The sequence below is a fragment of the Carcharhinus amblyrhynchos genome, chromosome 8 (assembly GCF_965287045.1).
Source record: "Carcharhinus amblyrhynchos chromosome 8, sCarAmb.v2.hapA, whole genome shotgun sequence".
NCBI classification, from domain to species: Eukaryota; Metazoa; Chordata; class Chondrichthyes; order Carcharhiniformes; family Carcharhinidae; genus Carcharhinus; species Carcharhinus amblyrhynchos.
This window is the reverse complement of record NC_137331.1, coordinates 124,989,345-125,003,595: the sequence shown is the minus strand read 5'-3', so window position 1 is coordinate 125,003,595 and position 14,251 is coordinate 124,989,345. Positions and strand designations below refer to the sequence as shown.

At 43.0% G+C, this 14,251-nt stretch overlaps 2 protein-coding genes across 3 annotated transcripts in view; one reads left to right on the top strand and one right to left on the bottom strand.

Moving 5' to 3' along the window:
* The window catches only part of rmc1 (regulator of MON1-CCZ1), an 84,420-nt gene extending 72,794 nt beyond the window's left edge, over window positions 1-11,626 (top strand). For both annotated transcript variants that reach the window (XM_080194762.1, XM_080194761.1), the window contains exons 18-20: window positions 1,933-2,001; window positions 3,808-4,033; window positions 11,437-11,626. In XM_080194762.1, the coding sequence (XP_080050888.1) occupies window positions 1,933-2,001; window positions 3,808-4,033; window positions 11,437-11,516 (375 nt within the window). In that variant the 3' untranslated portion in view covers window positions 11,517-11,626. The remainder of the gene's footprint in view (window positions 1-1,932; window positions 2,002-3,807; window positions 4,034-11,436) is intronic.
* Window positions 11,627-11,717: 91 nt separating this feature from the next.
* The window catches only part of npc1 (Niemann-Pick disease, type C1), a 33,843-nt gene continuing 31,309 nt past the window's right edge, over window positions 11,718-14,251 (bottom strand). Inside the window, exons 23-25 of the mRNA XM_080194759.1 lie at window positions 13,938-14,051; window positions 12,938-13,100; window positions 11,718-11,963 (exon numbers count right to left, since the gene is read on the bottom strand). Coding sequence (XP_080050885.1) covers window positions 11,884-11,963; window positions 12,938-13,100; window positions 13,938-14,051 — 357 coding nt within the window. The 3' untranslated portion in view covers window positions 11,718-11,883. The remainder of the gene's footprint in view (window positions 11,964-12,937; window positions 13,101-13,937; window positions 14,052-14,251) is intronic.

The following is a 14,251-nucleotide window of genomic DNA, read 5'->3' as shown; positions in this document are numbered from 1 at the left end:
GAATTTTGTTGGAGCTACACTCATCCACTCCCAGCCTCTGACCTGTTTTTGTAGCCACAGTATTTTTATGGCCATTGCAATTCAGATTCTGGTCCATGGTAACCCCCAGGATGTTGATGGTGGAGGATTTAAGAACAAAGAACAGTACAGCACAGGGAACAGGCCCTTCGGCGCTCCAAGCCTGTGCTGCTCATTGGTCCAGCTAGACCATTCTTTTGTATCCCTCCATTCCCAGTCTGTTCATGTGACTATCCAGATAAGTCTTAAACGATCCCAGCGTGTCTGCTTCCACCACCTGCTTGGCAGTGCATTCCAGGCCCCCACCACCCTCTGTATAAAATACGTCCCTCTGATATCTGAGTTAAACCTCGCCCCTGCCCCCACCGCACCCCCCCCCCCCCCGCCCCCCACCGAACCTGTGACCCCTCGTGTTTGTCACCTCCGACCTGGGAAAAAAGCTTCCTACTGTTCACCCTATCCATACACCTCTATTAGGTCTCCCCTCATTCTCTGTCTTTCCAGGGAGAACAACCCCAGTTTACCCAATCTCTCCTCATAGCTAAGACCTACGATACCAGGCAACATCCTGGTAAACCTTCTCTGTACTCTCTCCAAAGCCTCCACGTACTTCTGGTAGTGTGGCGACCAGAACTGGACCCGGTATTCCAGATGTGGCCTAACCAATGTTCTATACAGCTGCAACATCGCATGCCAATTTTTATACTCTACACCCTGTCCTATAAAGGCAAGCATGCCAAATGCCTTCTTTACCACCTTCTCCACCTGTGTTGCCACCTTCAAGGATCTGTGGACTTGCACACCCAGGTCCCTCTGTGTGTCTATAAAAGTATTTAGTGATGATAATGCTATTGAATGTTAAGCGAAGATGGTTGGATTCTTTCTTGTTGGAAATGATCATTACCTGGGAATGTTACTGGCCACTTAGCAGTCCAAGCTTGAATGTTGTCCAGGTCTTGCTGCAATCATAGAATCCCAATAGTGCAGAAGGAGGCTCTTCGGCCCATTGAGCCTGCACCGACGACAATCCCACTCAGACCCTATGAATGGGCACAGACTGCTTCAGTATCTGAAGGGTTGTGAATGATGCTGGAGAAACATCAGCAGGTCTAGCAGCATCTGTGGAGAGAGAAATAGAGGTAACGTTTTGAGTCCATATGATTTTTCAGGGCTCATAGTTAACTCTTTTCTCACTGCACAGATGCTGCCAGATCTGCCAAGTTTTTCCAGCTTTTTTCTGTTTTTGTTTCTCACCCTTTTCTATATCTCTGTAATCTCCTTTGATTTGATTTATTGTCACATTTATTAGAATACAATAAAAAGTATTGTTTCTTGTGCATTGTACAGACAAAGCATACTGTACATAGGGAAAGAAAGGAGAGGGTGCAGAATGTGGCATTACAGTCATAGCTAGGGTACAGAGAAAGATCAACTTTCCAGGCCTACAACCAGAAATCTCTCTGCTCCTCCAACTCTAACCTCTTCTGTATCACATTTCCATTTTTCTCCTATGGCTGGCCATACCTCTAATTGGCTCAGGAGTTCCCTCCCTAAACCTTGACTCCTTAAACCTCATGTCTTGATGAAGCTTTTGGTCACCTGGTCCAATATTATGTGGCTTTTTGTTAAATTTTGTTTGATAACTCTCCTGCAAAGTATCTTGTGATATATAAATTCAGGTTCTTAGAGATGGAACTCTTCACGACCCTTAAAAATTCAATAATTCATCCTCCCATGTGTCCCTCCCTGTCTTACACCGTTTTCTCCTGGGGTGACCTATTGTAAGGTCAGTGCAAATCTTGATTTGGGAGCCATGTGAAAATATTTTTCATTTAGTAAGTGTAGGACAGGCACATTCAACTTCAGAATTGTGTGCAAAAATGATGTTGATTTTTGATGTGTTTTATGTTCCAGGCCTGTCTGCTTCTATCACTGGAGAGCACCTACCCTCCTGCACATCAACTGTCCCTTGACATGCTGAAGGTAGGAACTCTTTCTGGTGGCATCTTTCTAACCGAATCTTGATCACCACCCCGCCGCCCCCCCAAACACACACACACCCCTCTCCCTTCCCTCCTATCCCCGCTTCCCCCTGCCATTTGACCCATCCGGCCTGTACTATCTTTCTGAAGGTGCTGCTCTTTCCCCAAAGTCCTACAAATGTTTATTTTGGTCACTGTTGACCAGATTTTTTGTCATCTGTCTCTAATTTTGGAGGACAATGACAAATTTTGTTTGATGATCACTCCTGTTAAAACGCCTTGGGATTTATGCTAATGGTGCTATATAAATGCAAGTTGTGATGTATCCGGTGAAGCAGTTATCTTGAAGTGGATATCTGATTCTGGCAGCCCAAGTGAATTTGTTAATACAATGGCTTATATACTTCCTCTAATGGCTTGCTGACGAAATAATATTTGATGCGAAACTAAATTCTTCGGGTTAGCAAGACCCTGGTTTTGGTCTTACTTAGCCTCTTCAATGACGTTCCCACAATCACAGAGTTAAAAATGGGGATATTTATTCCCGTGTTCAGTATCTGCAACTCTTCAGAGAAAGATGCAATCTATGCTCACACGTAGCAGGACTTTACAGCATTTGGAATTGGGCTTCTATGTGGTAAAATGTTACTTGAAAGTTAAGTGTCAGGCAATAAACATTTTGGAATTCTGTGGTAAGTAATCCCCTCCTGACTTAGAATCATAAAATCTCTGCAGTGCAGAAGGAGACCATTCAGCCCATCAAGTCTACACTGACTCCCTGACAGAGTATTTTACCCAGGACCTATCCCCATAACTGCGTATGTTTCCCATGCTTAATCCATCCAACCTACACATTTTAGGACACTAAGGGGCAATTTAGCATGGCCAATCCATCCAAGCTGCATGGGATTATTGTTGGTGCAGGCTTGATGAGTTGAATGGCCTCTTTGAATTATCTTTGTACCATGGGAGGAAACCTACGAAGACACAGGGTGAACATGCAAACTCCACACAGTCACTCAAAGTCCAGAATCAAACCTGGGTCCTTGGAGCTGAGAGGCAGCACTGCTAACCAGTGCAAAACCTTTCCACAATCTACAAGGCACAGGTTAGGAGTGTGATAGAATACTCTTCACTCGCTTGGATCCGTGCAGCTGCAACGCTCAAGGAGCTCAACACCATCCAGGACAAAGCAGCTGCTGGATTGGCACCCCATCCACAAACATTCACTCCCTCCACTGCTGGTGCACGCTGGCAGCAGTTTCATCTAACAGGTGCATACTGCCACGGGCCAAACTTCCTGTGATCTCTCCTCCCTAGAAGGGATCATACTCGTGGAAACGCCACAACCTGCAAGGCCCACTCCAAACCACATGTTCTCCTGACTTGGGATTATCAGTGTCAAAATGTAACGCCTTTCTAATAGAATCTTGGTGTACTGACACCACACAGACTGCAGCAATTCAAGGTGATGACTCGCCATCAACTGCTCAAATGCAAAAATTCCTTGTGAAAACGGAGCCATGGATTGAGACAACAGACAAGTTTTGTAGTGAACTATCTTTTGGCATGGTTGGTCTCCCACCTGATTGTCTAAAAAAAGCAGCAATAACATAATGAATGGAGCTGACTGTAGCCATTCTCTGTTATCAAATGCTTTAGCAATACTAATCTGACCAACAGTGCTGAATTCATATTGACAAAGCAATTGCTCCTTTTACAAAGCACTATAACACTGCATGCATTTGTTGGTAATGTGATGGACATGGCTCAGGATGAATGGCTTTTGGAAATTTCACTATTGCAGCGACTCTCGACAGCCAATGATGAGATTGTGGAAGTTTTACTATCCAAACACCAAGTTCTAGGTGCACTGAGGTTTGTTCGAAGTGTTGGCAGCCATGATAATATATCAGCACGCAAGTTCTTGGATGCAGCGCGGCAGACTGGAGATACAATGTTGTTCTACACCACGTTCAAATTTTTTGAGCAGAGGAATCAGAGGTTACGAGGAAGTTCACATTTTACACCAGGTAAATACAAATCGCTTCAGGCATGGTGACGGGGAGGGAGAACACTACAAAAAGGTGATTAACCACAATATTTCAAAAGATTCAAACAGTAGCTTTCCTGAAAGGAGGAACCCTTTAGATTGCTAGCATATATACCCTTAGATGAGATCAAAATATCCAGAGATATTTAGGAGGAACGGACAAAAAGGAAAATAAAATAATGAGGGGCACAGATCAGCTAGACAGTCAATATATTTTCCATAGATTAAAGTGAGAGGGGGAGGATATCTAATATAACATAAGAACATAAGAAATAGGAGCAGGAGTAGGCCATCTAGCCCTTCGAGCCTGCCCCACCATTCAATAAGATCATGGCTGATCTGTCGTGGCTCAGTTCCACATTCCCGCCCTCTCCCCATAACCCTTAATCCCCTCTCTTATCAAAAACCCATCAACGCGCTTCTTAAAAATATTTAGCGAGGTAGCCTCCACCACTTCAACGGGCAGAGAATTCCAGAGATTCACCACCCTTTGAGTGAAGAAGTTCCTCCTCAACTCTGTTCTAAACCGCCCCCCCTTTATCTTGAGGCTGTGCCCCCTAGTCCTACTATCCTTTCTGAGCAGGAAGAGTCTCTCCACCTCTATCCCATCCATCCCATTCATCATCTTATACGTCTCAATGAGATCTCCCCTCATTCTTCTAAACTCTAACGAGTACAAGCCTAATTTATTCAGCCTCTCCTCATAGCTCAACCCCCTCAACTCCGGCATCAGCCTAGTAAACCTCCTCTGCACTCCCTCCAAGGCCAAAATATCCTTGCGTAAGTACGGCGCCCAAAACTGCACACAGTACTCCAGCTATTTTGAAAAGTGAGAGGGAAAAAAAACAGGTAATTATAGACCAGTCAGCCTACTGTTGGTAGTGGGGAAAATGCTAGAGTCCATAATAAAAGATTTAATAGCATTGCACTTGGGAAAACAGTGGCTGGATTGGACATGGATGTATGAAAGGGAAATCATGCTTAACAAATCTACTGGAATTCAAGGATGCAACTACATAGAAAATTGAAGTTGAGGGTGAACCGGTGAATGTGGTTTAGAGTCAGAGGTTTGCAGTATGGTAATAGGCCCTTTGGCTCAACTTGTCCATGCTGCCCCTTTTAACCACTAAGTTAGTCCCAACTGCCCATGTTTGGTCTATATCCCTCTATATCCATATAACTGTTTAAATGTTTTTTAAAAGAATCATGCCTGCCTCTAGCCACTTGTTCCAGACGCTACCCCTTAAACCTTTCGTTTTAGACCCCCCTGTCTTCGGGAAAATATATTGACCATCTAGCTGATATATGCCCCTTATTATTTTATAGAGCTCCAAGATCACTTCTCAGCCTTCTACACGCCAGAGAAAAAGTCCCAGTTTATCCAGCCTCATAACTCAAACCATCAGGTCCTGGTAGCATCCTATAAATCTTTTCTGCAGTCTTTCCAGTTTAATAATATTCTTTCTATAATAGACCAGAACTGTACGTAGTATTCCAAGTGTGGCCTTACCAATGTCTTGTATAACTTCAAGACATCCCAGCTCCTGTATTCAATGTTCTGACCAGTGAAACCAAGCATGCTGACTGCTTTCTTCACCACTATCCACTTGTGACTCCACTTAAGGAACTCTGAACATGTACCCCAGATCTTTGTTCTATAACTCCCTGCCGCCGCCCCCCCCTCCCCCCAATACCCTATCGTTAACTGAGCAAGTCATGCCCTGGTTCAATCTACCAAAATGTATCACCTCACATTTATCTAAGTTCTGTAAAAACTCTCCAACTCTCCCTTATTCTTTGCCTTGTTCAGTGTACTGGCCTGCTTGATTGTGCATCCTTCAAGTATCTCACTGGAATGTATCCTAAATAACTGCTTAAATGTTTGCCACCATCTTGACCTATCCCAGTTCACTGCCTGCTCTATCTTCAAGCCTTCAGTTGTCCACCAGTTTAAAACTCTAGTCTGGGGGTCTGGACGGGGAAGAATTTATAAAATGCATACAGGAAGGTTCTTTGGAACAATGTTGATAGTCCAACTAGAGAGGGGGCTATACTGGACCTGGTACTGGCGAATGAGCCTGGTCAGCTCATCAAAGTTTCAGTAGGGGAACATGTGACCACAATTCTGTAAACTTTAGGATAGTAATGGAAAAAGATGAGTGTTGTCCAGTGGGTAAGGTGCTGAATTGGGGGAAGGCTAACTATAGCCAGATTAGGCAGGAATTGGTGGCTGTTGATTGGGAGAGGCTGTTCAAGGGTAAATCCACATCTGGCATGTGGGAGTCTTTTAAGGAGCAGTTGATACGGCTGCAGGACAGGCATGTGCTTTTAAAAAGGAAGGATAGGAAAGGTAGGATTTGATAGCCGTGGATAACCAGTGAAATTGTGGGTCTAATCAAAAAGGAAAAAGAGGCATATGTAAGGTCCAGGCAGCTAAAACAGATGGAGCACTGGAGGAATACAGAGGAAGTAGAAAAGAACTCAAAAAGGGAGTTGGAAGGGCAAAAAGGGATCACGAAATGTCTTTGGCAGACAGGATTAAGGAGAGCCCTAAGACATTTTATACAATGTTAGGAAGAAGAGGGTTGTCGGGGACAAAAGAGGGAAATTATGCTTAAAACCAAAGGAAGTAGGTGAGATCCTAAACGAATATTTTGCATCAGTATTCACAAAGGAAGGAACGTGTTGACTGGGAGTCTCTGAGGGATGTGTTGACCCATTAGAAAAAATCTCAATTACAAGGGCAGAAGTGTTAGGTTTTTTAGGAAACATTAAGACAGACAAATCCCCAGGGCCTGATGGCATATATCTTAAACTGCTCAGGGAGACAAGAGATGAAATTGCTGGGCCTCTAACAGAAATCTTTGTCTCTTCACTGGACACAGGTGAGGTCCCAGAGGATTGGAGGATAGCAAATGTGGTCCCGTTATTTAAGAAGGGTAGCAAGGATAACCTGTGTAATTATAGGCCAGTGAGCTTGACGCCAGTGGTAGGGAAATTGTTGGAGTAGATTCTTAGAAATAGGATATCTCATTAGCGATAGACGGCATGGTTTTGTACGAGGGAGGTCATGCCTCACAAATTTGATGGAGTTTTTTGAGGAGGTGACAGAAATGATTGATGAGGTAAGGGGCATGGATATCGTCTATATGGATTTTAGTAAAGCGTTTGACAAGGTCCCTCATGGCAGGTTGGTGCAAAAGGTTAAATCTCACGGGATGAAAGGTGAGCTAGCTAGATAGGTGGAGAACTGGCTTGGCCATAGAAGACAGAGGGTAGCAGTGGAGGGGTCTTTTTCCAGCTGGAGGTTTGTGACTAGTTGTGTTCCGCAGGGCTCTGTACTGGGACCTCTGCTGTTTGTGATATATATATATATAAATGATTTGGAAGAAAATGTAACTGGTGTGATCAGTAAGTTTGCAGATGACACAAAGATTGCTGGAGTTGCGGATAGTGATGAACATTGTCAGAGAATGCAGTAGGATATAGATAGGCTGGAAAATTGGGCAGAGAAATGGCAGATGGAATTTAATCCAGATAAATGCAAAGTGATGCATTTTGGTAGATTTAATGTAGGGGGGGATCTACACAATAAACGGCAGAACCTTCAGGAGTATAGACATAGAGGAACCTGGGTGTGCAAGTCCACAGATCCTTAAAGGTGGCAGCACAGGTGGAGAGAGTGGTGAAGAAGGCATACGGCATGCTTGCCTTTATTGGATGGGGCATAGAATAGCAGGCCACATTCGGAGTACTGCATCCAGTTCTGGTTGCCACACTACCAAAAGAACATGGAGGCTTTGGAGAGAGTACAGAAAAGGTTTACCGGGATGTTGCCTGGTATGGAGGGTCTTAGTTATGAGGAGAGATTGGGTAAACTGGGGTTGTTCTCCCTAGAAAGACAGAGAATGAAGGGTGACCTAATAGAGGTGTGTAAAATTATGAAGGGCATAGATAGGGTGAACAGTGGGAAGATATTTCCCAGGTCAGAGGTGATGAACACAAGATGACACAAGTTCAAGGTGAGGGGGACAAGGTTCAACACAGATGTCAAGGGGATGTATTTTACAGAGGGTGGTGGGGGCCTGGAATACACTGCCAAACAAGGTGGTTGAGGTGGACACGCTGGGATTGTTTAAGACTTATCCCTCTATTCCCAGTCTGTTCATGTGGCTATCTAGATATGAACAAATGCTGTAGATGGGCACATGAGCGGCACAGGCTTGGAGGGCCGAAGGGCCAGTTCCTGTAATGTATTGTTCTTTGTCTACTCCTAGCTCCCTCAAAATTATAATCACTCCTACCTTCACAATAAGATTGTTTGCCAGATCCAGAATAGCCTGGCTGGCTCTAGAACATTCTGCTTTAGGAAAATGACCCTAACATAAACTCATCCAAAATGCCTTCCTAGTGCAGATTGGAATCATCCATGATAACATGTAGGATGGGGCATACAGAATGTTAATGGCCTATGAGGCAACCCAAGTCATCACATCTTCATGATCTCTCCCATTTAGTTTAAAATAATTGTCTCAATGGCTGAATAGTGGTTCCTGCAGTACAGCTCCTGGTGTTCAGTACTGGTGCCCCATGAATTTCACCCATTTCTCCAACAAAGACTGATATTCTTGCTTTAGGTACTGCCTTAATTAATTCACAAGCTAATCACTCAGCAAAACCCCTCTTGTTACCCAATCCTCAGTCTTTAGATCCATCCCCTCTCTGCTATCTTGGCTACAGCAGATGTTTTGAGGGTAGTCAGCTGGACTACACTATTTAGCTACCATAAAGCAAGATATCTTGGTCTTCAGACAAGAAAATTACAGCACAGGGACAAGCCCTTTGGCCTACCAACCTCAAAAAAAAGCTTACCTTGCACATTAAACTCCCTAGTAATTGACTCTTGACTATACACTGTCCATGCCCCTCAATCTTGTAGGCTTCTATCAGGTCACCCCTCAACCACTGTCATTCCAGTGAGAACAAACCAAGTTTCTCCAACTACAGCGTCAGGAGGTTTACAGCATGGAAACAGGCCCTTGGCCTATGCTGCCTTTCTTTTTTAAAAAAGGCTATGTTAATCCCAATTACCCACAACTGTCTAAATGCTTTTTAAAAGATAAAATTGTATGCACCTGTACTACTGCCTGTGGTAGCTTGTTTTAGATACTCACCACCCTCTGAAAAAATGACCCCCTCTGGACACTTGTATCTCTCCCCTCTCACCTTAAACCTATGCCCTCTAGTGTTAGTCAATATCTTTTCCCAAAGATGGGGATTCTGTCTATGCTCATTATTTTATACACCTCTATAAAAGGTCACTCCTCAGCCTCTTATGTTCCAGAGGAGGAAAGTCCCAGTCTATTCAGCCTCTCCTTATAACTCAAATCCAAATCAACTCTTACTAGGATGCTACTGAATCTTTTCTGCATTCTTTCTATGAAGATGAAAGGTGACCAGAATTGCACACAGTATTCCAAGTGTGGCCTTTCCAACATCTCATGCAACTTCAAGATGTCCCAGCTCCTATATTCAATGTTGACTGATGAAACCAAGCATGCTGAATGCCTTCACTGTCCAACTGTGCCTCCACTTTCAAGGAGTCATAACATGTACCCCTAGATCTCTATAACCCTAGATCCCTATAACCTCACTCATCACCCTACCATTAACTGAATCAGTCCTGCCCTGGTTCAATCTACAAAAATGCATCACCTCATGTCAGCCCAATTGATAAAGATCTGTTGCAATTGGAGATAACTTTCTTCACTGTCCACTATGCCACCAAATCTTGGTATCATGTGCAAACTTACTAGCCATGCCTCCTATATTCTCATCCAAATCATTTTTATTGATGACAAGTGGTCAATAGACCTAACACTGATCTGAGGCACACTGCTGGTCACAGGCCTCCAGTTTGAAGAATTTTACAACACCTTCTAGCTTTTGGCAAGAAGCCAATTTTGTATCCATTTAGCTACCTTACCCAGGACCCTGAGAGATTTAACTATATGGCACCTTGTCAAAGGCCTTGCTAAAGTCCATGTAGATATCAATGGCACTCATCTACCTTTTATTACCTCTAAAAACTCATTTGAAACATGGTTTTCCACACAGCTAATGCTGACTGTCTATAAATGCTTGTAGATCCTGTCAAAATACCTTCCAACAAATTTACCCACCACAGATGTGAGGCTCACTAGCCTACAGTTCCAGGCTTTTCCCTGCAGGCCTTTTAACCAAAGGGGAAACATTTTCCACTAATTCTCAGGCACCTCACCTGTGACAACTGATGATCCAAATATCTCTGCTAGGGGACCCACAGTTTCCTCCCTAGCCTCCTGCAGTGCCCTGGGATACACTTCAGGTCCTGCAGATTTATCTACCTAGATGTACTTCAAGACTTCTAGCACCTCCTATGATATGAACACTCAAGACATCACTAAGTTTCCTACCATCTATGCTTTTCATTAAAAGCTGATGAAAAATATTCATTTAGGGTCTCACCCATTTAAGATGACCTCAAGAGGCTTTACACTCTCCCTTGTTATTTTGCTCTTAATTTCTAGGGGCTCTTTGGATTCTCTTTTGTCTTCTGTCAAAAGACTTGTCCCTTGTTGCCCTCCTGATTTCTCTTGACTACACCCACACCCCCTATACTCTTAAATTCACTTGATCCCAGCTGCTTATGTGCCTCTTGACCAGGGCTTCAATATCCTGACTTATGCCATCTTGCCCTGAGGAAGGTTTACCTCGAACCCTGGTTAACACTAAGCATACCATTTACCAGACATCCTTTTCCTTCCCACAGACTCCCAATTAACTTAAAAGTTCCTACCCTAATATCAAAATTGGCCTTGCTCCAATTTAGAAATCAACTTTTGGGACTTATTTTCCCTAGCTGTTGTCAGTCAAGTGTTTAACCTGAGTATGTCAAGTTTCATTAGGGCCTATTTAAGTCCCAACTGGAATTTCACTTCATTTAAAGTACCAAGTTGCATTAGCTATCAAGTAATGTGAACTAGAAAAAAAAAGTTAGCATTGGGGCAATTGTATTATCACTGGGCAAGTATTCAGTGTTCAAGGAGGCTGGATATAGCACTTAGTGAATGGGATCAAGTGTTATGGGGAGAAAGGATTAGGCCAAGTTGGATTATCAGCCATGATCATGAATGGCAGAGCAGGAGGCCATCCAGCCTATGTTTTACATCAGATCCAGGGTAATGCTCTGGGGACCTAGATTCAAATTTGTCCACTTGTCAGAACAAAATCTGGTTATGTCCTATAGGGAGGAAATGTGCATGCTAGCTATTCCATGATTAAAATGTTCTCACTGATCTAATCCAGGGTCACATTTTTACATTGTGGACTTTTAAATTTCAGGAGAGCACTGTGAAGAACATGTCAACCATTTCAAAGCACTTTTTGGTGAACAAGCACTTCTGACACCAATGGCTGTATGAACAGGATTCCAGAAAGCAATTATTGGATGTCTAGAAACTTTATTATGTGCATTGTAAAAAACCATAAAAATTATCTACACAATTTTGGCATGTATTAAAAATATGCAATAGTGTCATTTCCCAGTGTCATTCTTTTACAGATCAACTGGAGAGAGAGAGAGAGAGAGAGAGAGGAGAAAAAGTTGCATTGCTTTTACAGAACAGCCAGTTAAGATATTACTAATCCAATAAAACTGGATGCAGTTGGGAACCTTGTTTGTGCTGTAGCAAAACTAGCCAATTTCCTGAGTTCAAAGTACAACCTGCATTAAAAAAATTCAACATTCTTCAAATATCGTGTCAGTCCTGAAGTCCTGTCAATATTGGTTTATTTCAGCAGTGGCTCCCGTTCAGTGCTGATGTAGTGGTTGTGCAGTGCAAAGACCTTCCCTTTGTTCATAGGTGGTCCTAAACAAAAATTTGAGTAGTTAATTCCAAAACAGTACAAAATCTGCAGCCTAAAAAATGTTCTGCTGGATGTAAAAAGCCAACTATGCCCAAGGTTGGTAACATGTTACCAGTTTCAGGATAAGGCTCAAGGTTGAGCATTGAAACACAGTCTAATGAGCAAAGTGATCTTCAGTTGAGTGCTGAATGTGACTTGCAGTTTACTTGAAATCAAGTCATGCACAGGGTAGATGCAGTCAAGCTCATGTTGACTGAGTTTATTCAAATAGGTCAGATTATCTTCATTTGTAAGATTAATTTATCCCTTCCAAATGGTTATTCTCCCCAACTCTTTCCCAGAGCATTGCTTTTATCTATTGATGTGCCCAACTCTGATCCATCAGATCTGCTGGACTGAAAGCATGGTGCCTATCAATGGAGGTCAGTTTTAGGCAGATTTATTGTAGAGTACAAAAGTTGTACTCTCAAATGATCTGAGCAGGTCAGTGATTTGCATCAAGGCCCTTCTAACCATGTAGAAAGAACAGCATGGGAAACAGGCCCTTTGGCCCAATGAGCCCATGCTGCCATTTCAACATTGAGTCCCCTCTCCACCCATGACCCTTGTCTATGCTTATAGCACTCCACAATGAAAACCAGATTGTCCCCAAATTAGTCTCCCCTCAATTTGTTATACCAAAATCAGCCTAAGAGCTGATCTTTGGCATGTGGCAGGAAACCTGAGCACCTGGAGAAAACCCACTCAAGCATGGGGAGAATGTGCAAACTCCCACAGACACTGGCCTAAATGTACTTTGCCTGCATTAGATACAAATCTAATGTTTTGTCTGCTGTAACTAGTTGTCCTCAGGTTGAGGTGTTCAACTTTAGTAGAATCTTTCAGTGGTAACATTCCACAAAGAAAGGCAAATAAAGTTAACTCAGCTGATCAGTGACAGCCTGATTGCAGCAATGTTTCAAGAATCTTGCCTTACCTATGTAACTAAGCAATACTGGAAGGAATACAAGGCCATGAGCAGCTCCCAAAAGCACAATTGCCAAGTACATCCTGAAGTAGAAGATCTGGAAAATTTGGGATTTGGCAAATGCTAGGACCACAATACCTCCAAATTTAGTCAGTGTGATACCACGGAATACCTAGGAGAAAATTGCAAGTTCAGCATCTGATTATGTTACAACTACAGACAAATTTTAGTCAGACTTACATTCACAGTAACTTTAGTAGTGTGAAAATCCCCTAGTTCCATACTCTGGCACCTGTTTGGTTACACTGGAGGGAGAATTTAGCATAGCCCAAGCACCCAATTATCAATCTGGATGCTTGTCCAGCAATCACTGAAGGTAGCAAGATTGCTTTAACTATCTTAGTGTAAAAAGGGAGAAGTTAGAGAGTTGTACAAAACTTTTAGGCCCACAGGTGTTGTTTTGGTCACCACCCCACTAAGAATGTAATTGCACTGGAGGGTGTACAGAGGAGATTTGGGATGTTGCTTGGGCTGGAGTGTTTGTTATGAAGACAGGCTGAGGGAGACATGATTGAGGTTGATGGGGAGGGGGGGGGGGGCAGCATGGACAGGAAGCAGCTGCTCCTGGAAGGAGGGAGGATGGGCATAATTAAGGTAGTCTAGAGGGACTGGGGAGAATTTTCACTGAGGGTGGTGGGAATTTGGAGATGGACTGCCTGGGAGCAAAAGAGACAAGAAACAACCTTAAAATGTCATGTCATAACAGCCTTGAAAAAGTGGGATTTGTGTAGATTTAATGCTGTTGTCAGCACAGACTTGATGGGCCTTTTCTGTATGGCATGAAGAACCTGGAGGATCAGTGGGCCCAAGTTTGTACTTAAAGACTGAAAACTGTTTGAATTAGTAAATGCCATTAACTGCCAACTTTACATGGAGGTTTTCCAATCAGGATTTCAGACAAATTTTTCCTAGTTTTAAAAATCATGGCTCTTGTTAAAGTTTTACTTACCGAGCTGCCCATATTTGCCAGTGCTTCCTCAGCACGCTGCACCCTAGTTTTCTTCATACTGACAGAAAATGCACGTACAATATGGCTACAAAATTCAACTGAAATGCCACAGCACTGAGAAGAAAAAAGACCGAAAATGAAAGCCTGTCAACTTTAAAATTACACATTAAAATCTGCAGCCAGTTTTTAAACAGTATTCAATCTTCATACCAACTAAAGCAGTATTTGCAGATGCAAAACTCAATGCTGTATTGAAATTCATGGAATTGCTAATGTTTGTATTAGCAGTACAAGGTTGCTTGATCCTAAGTAGC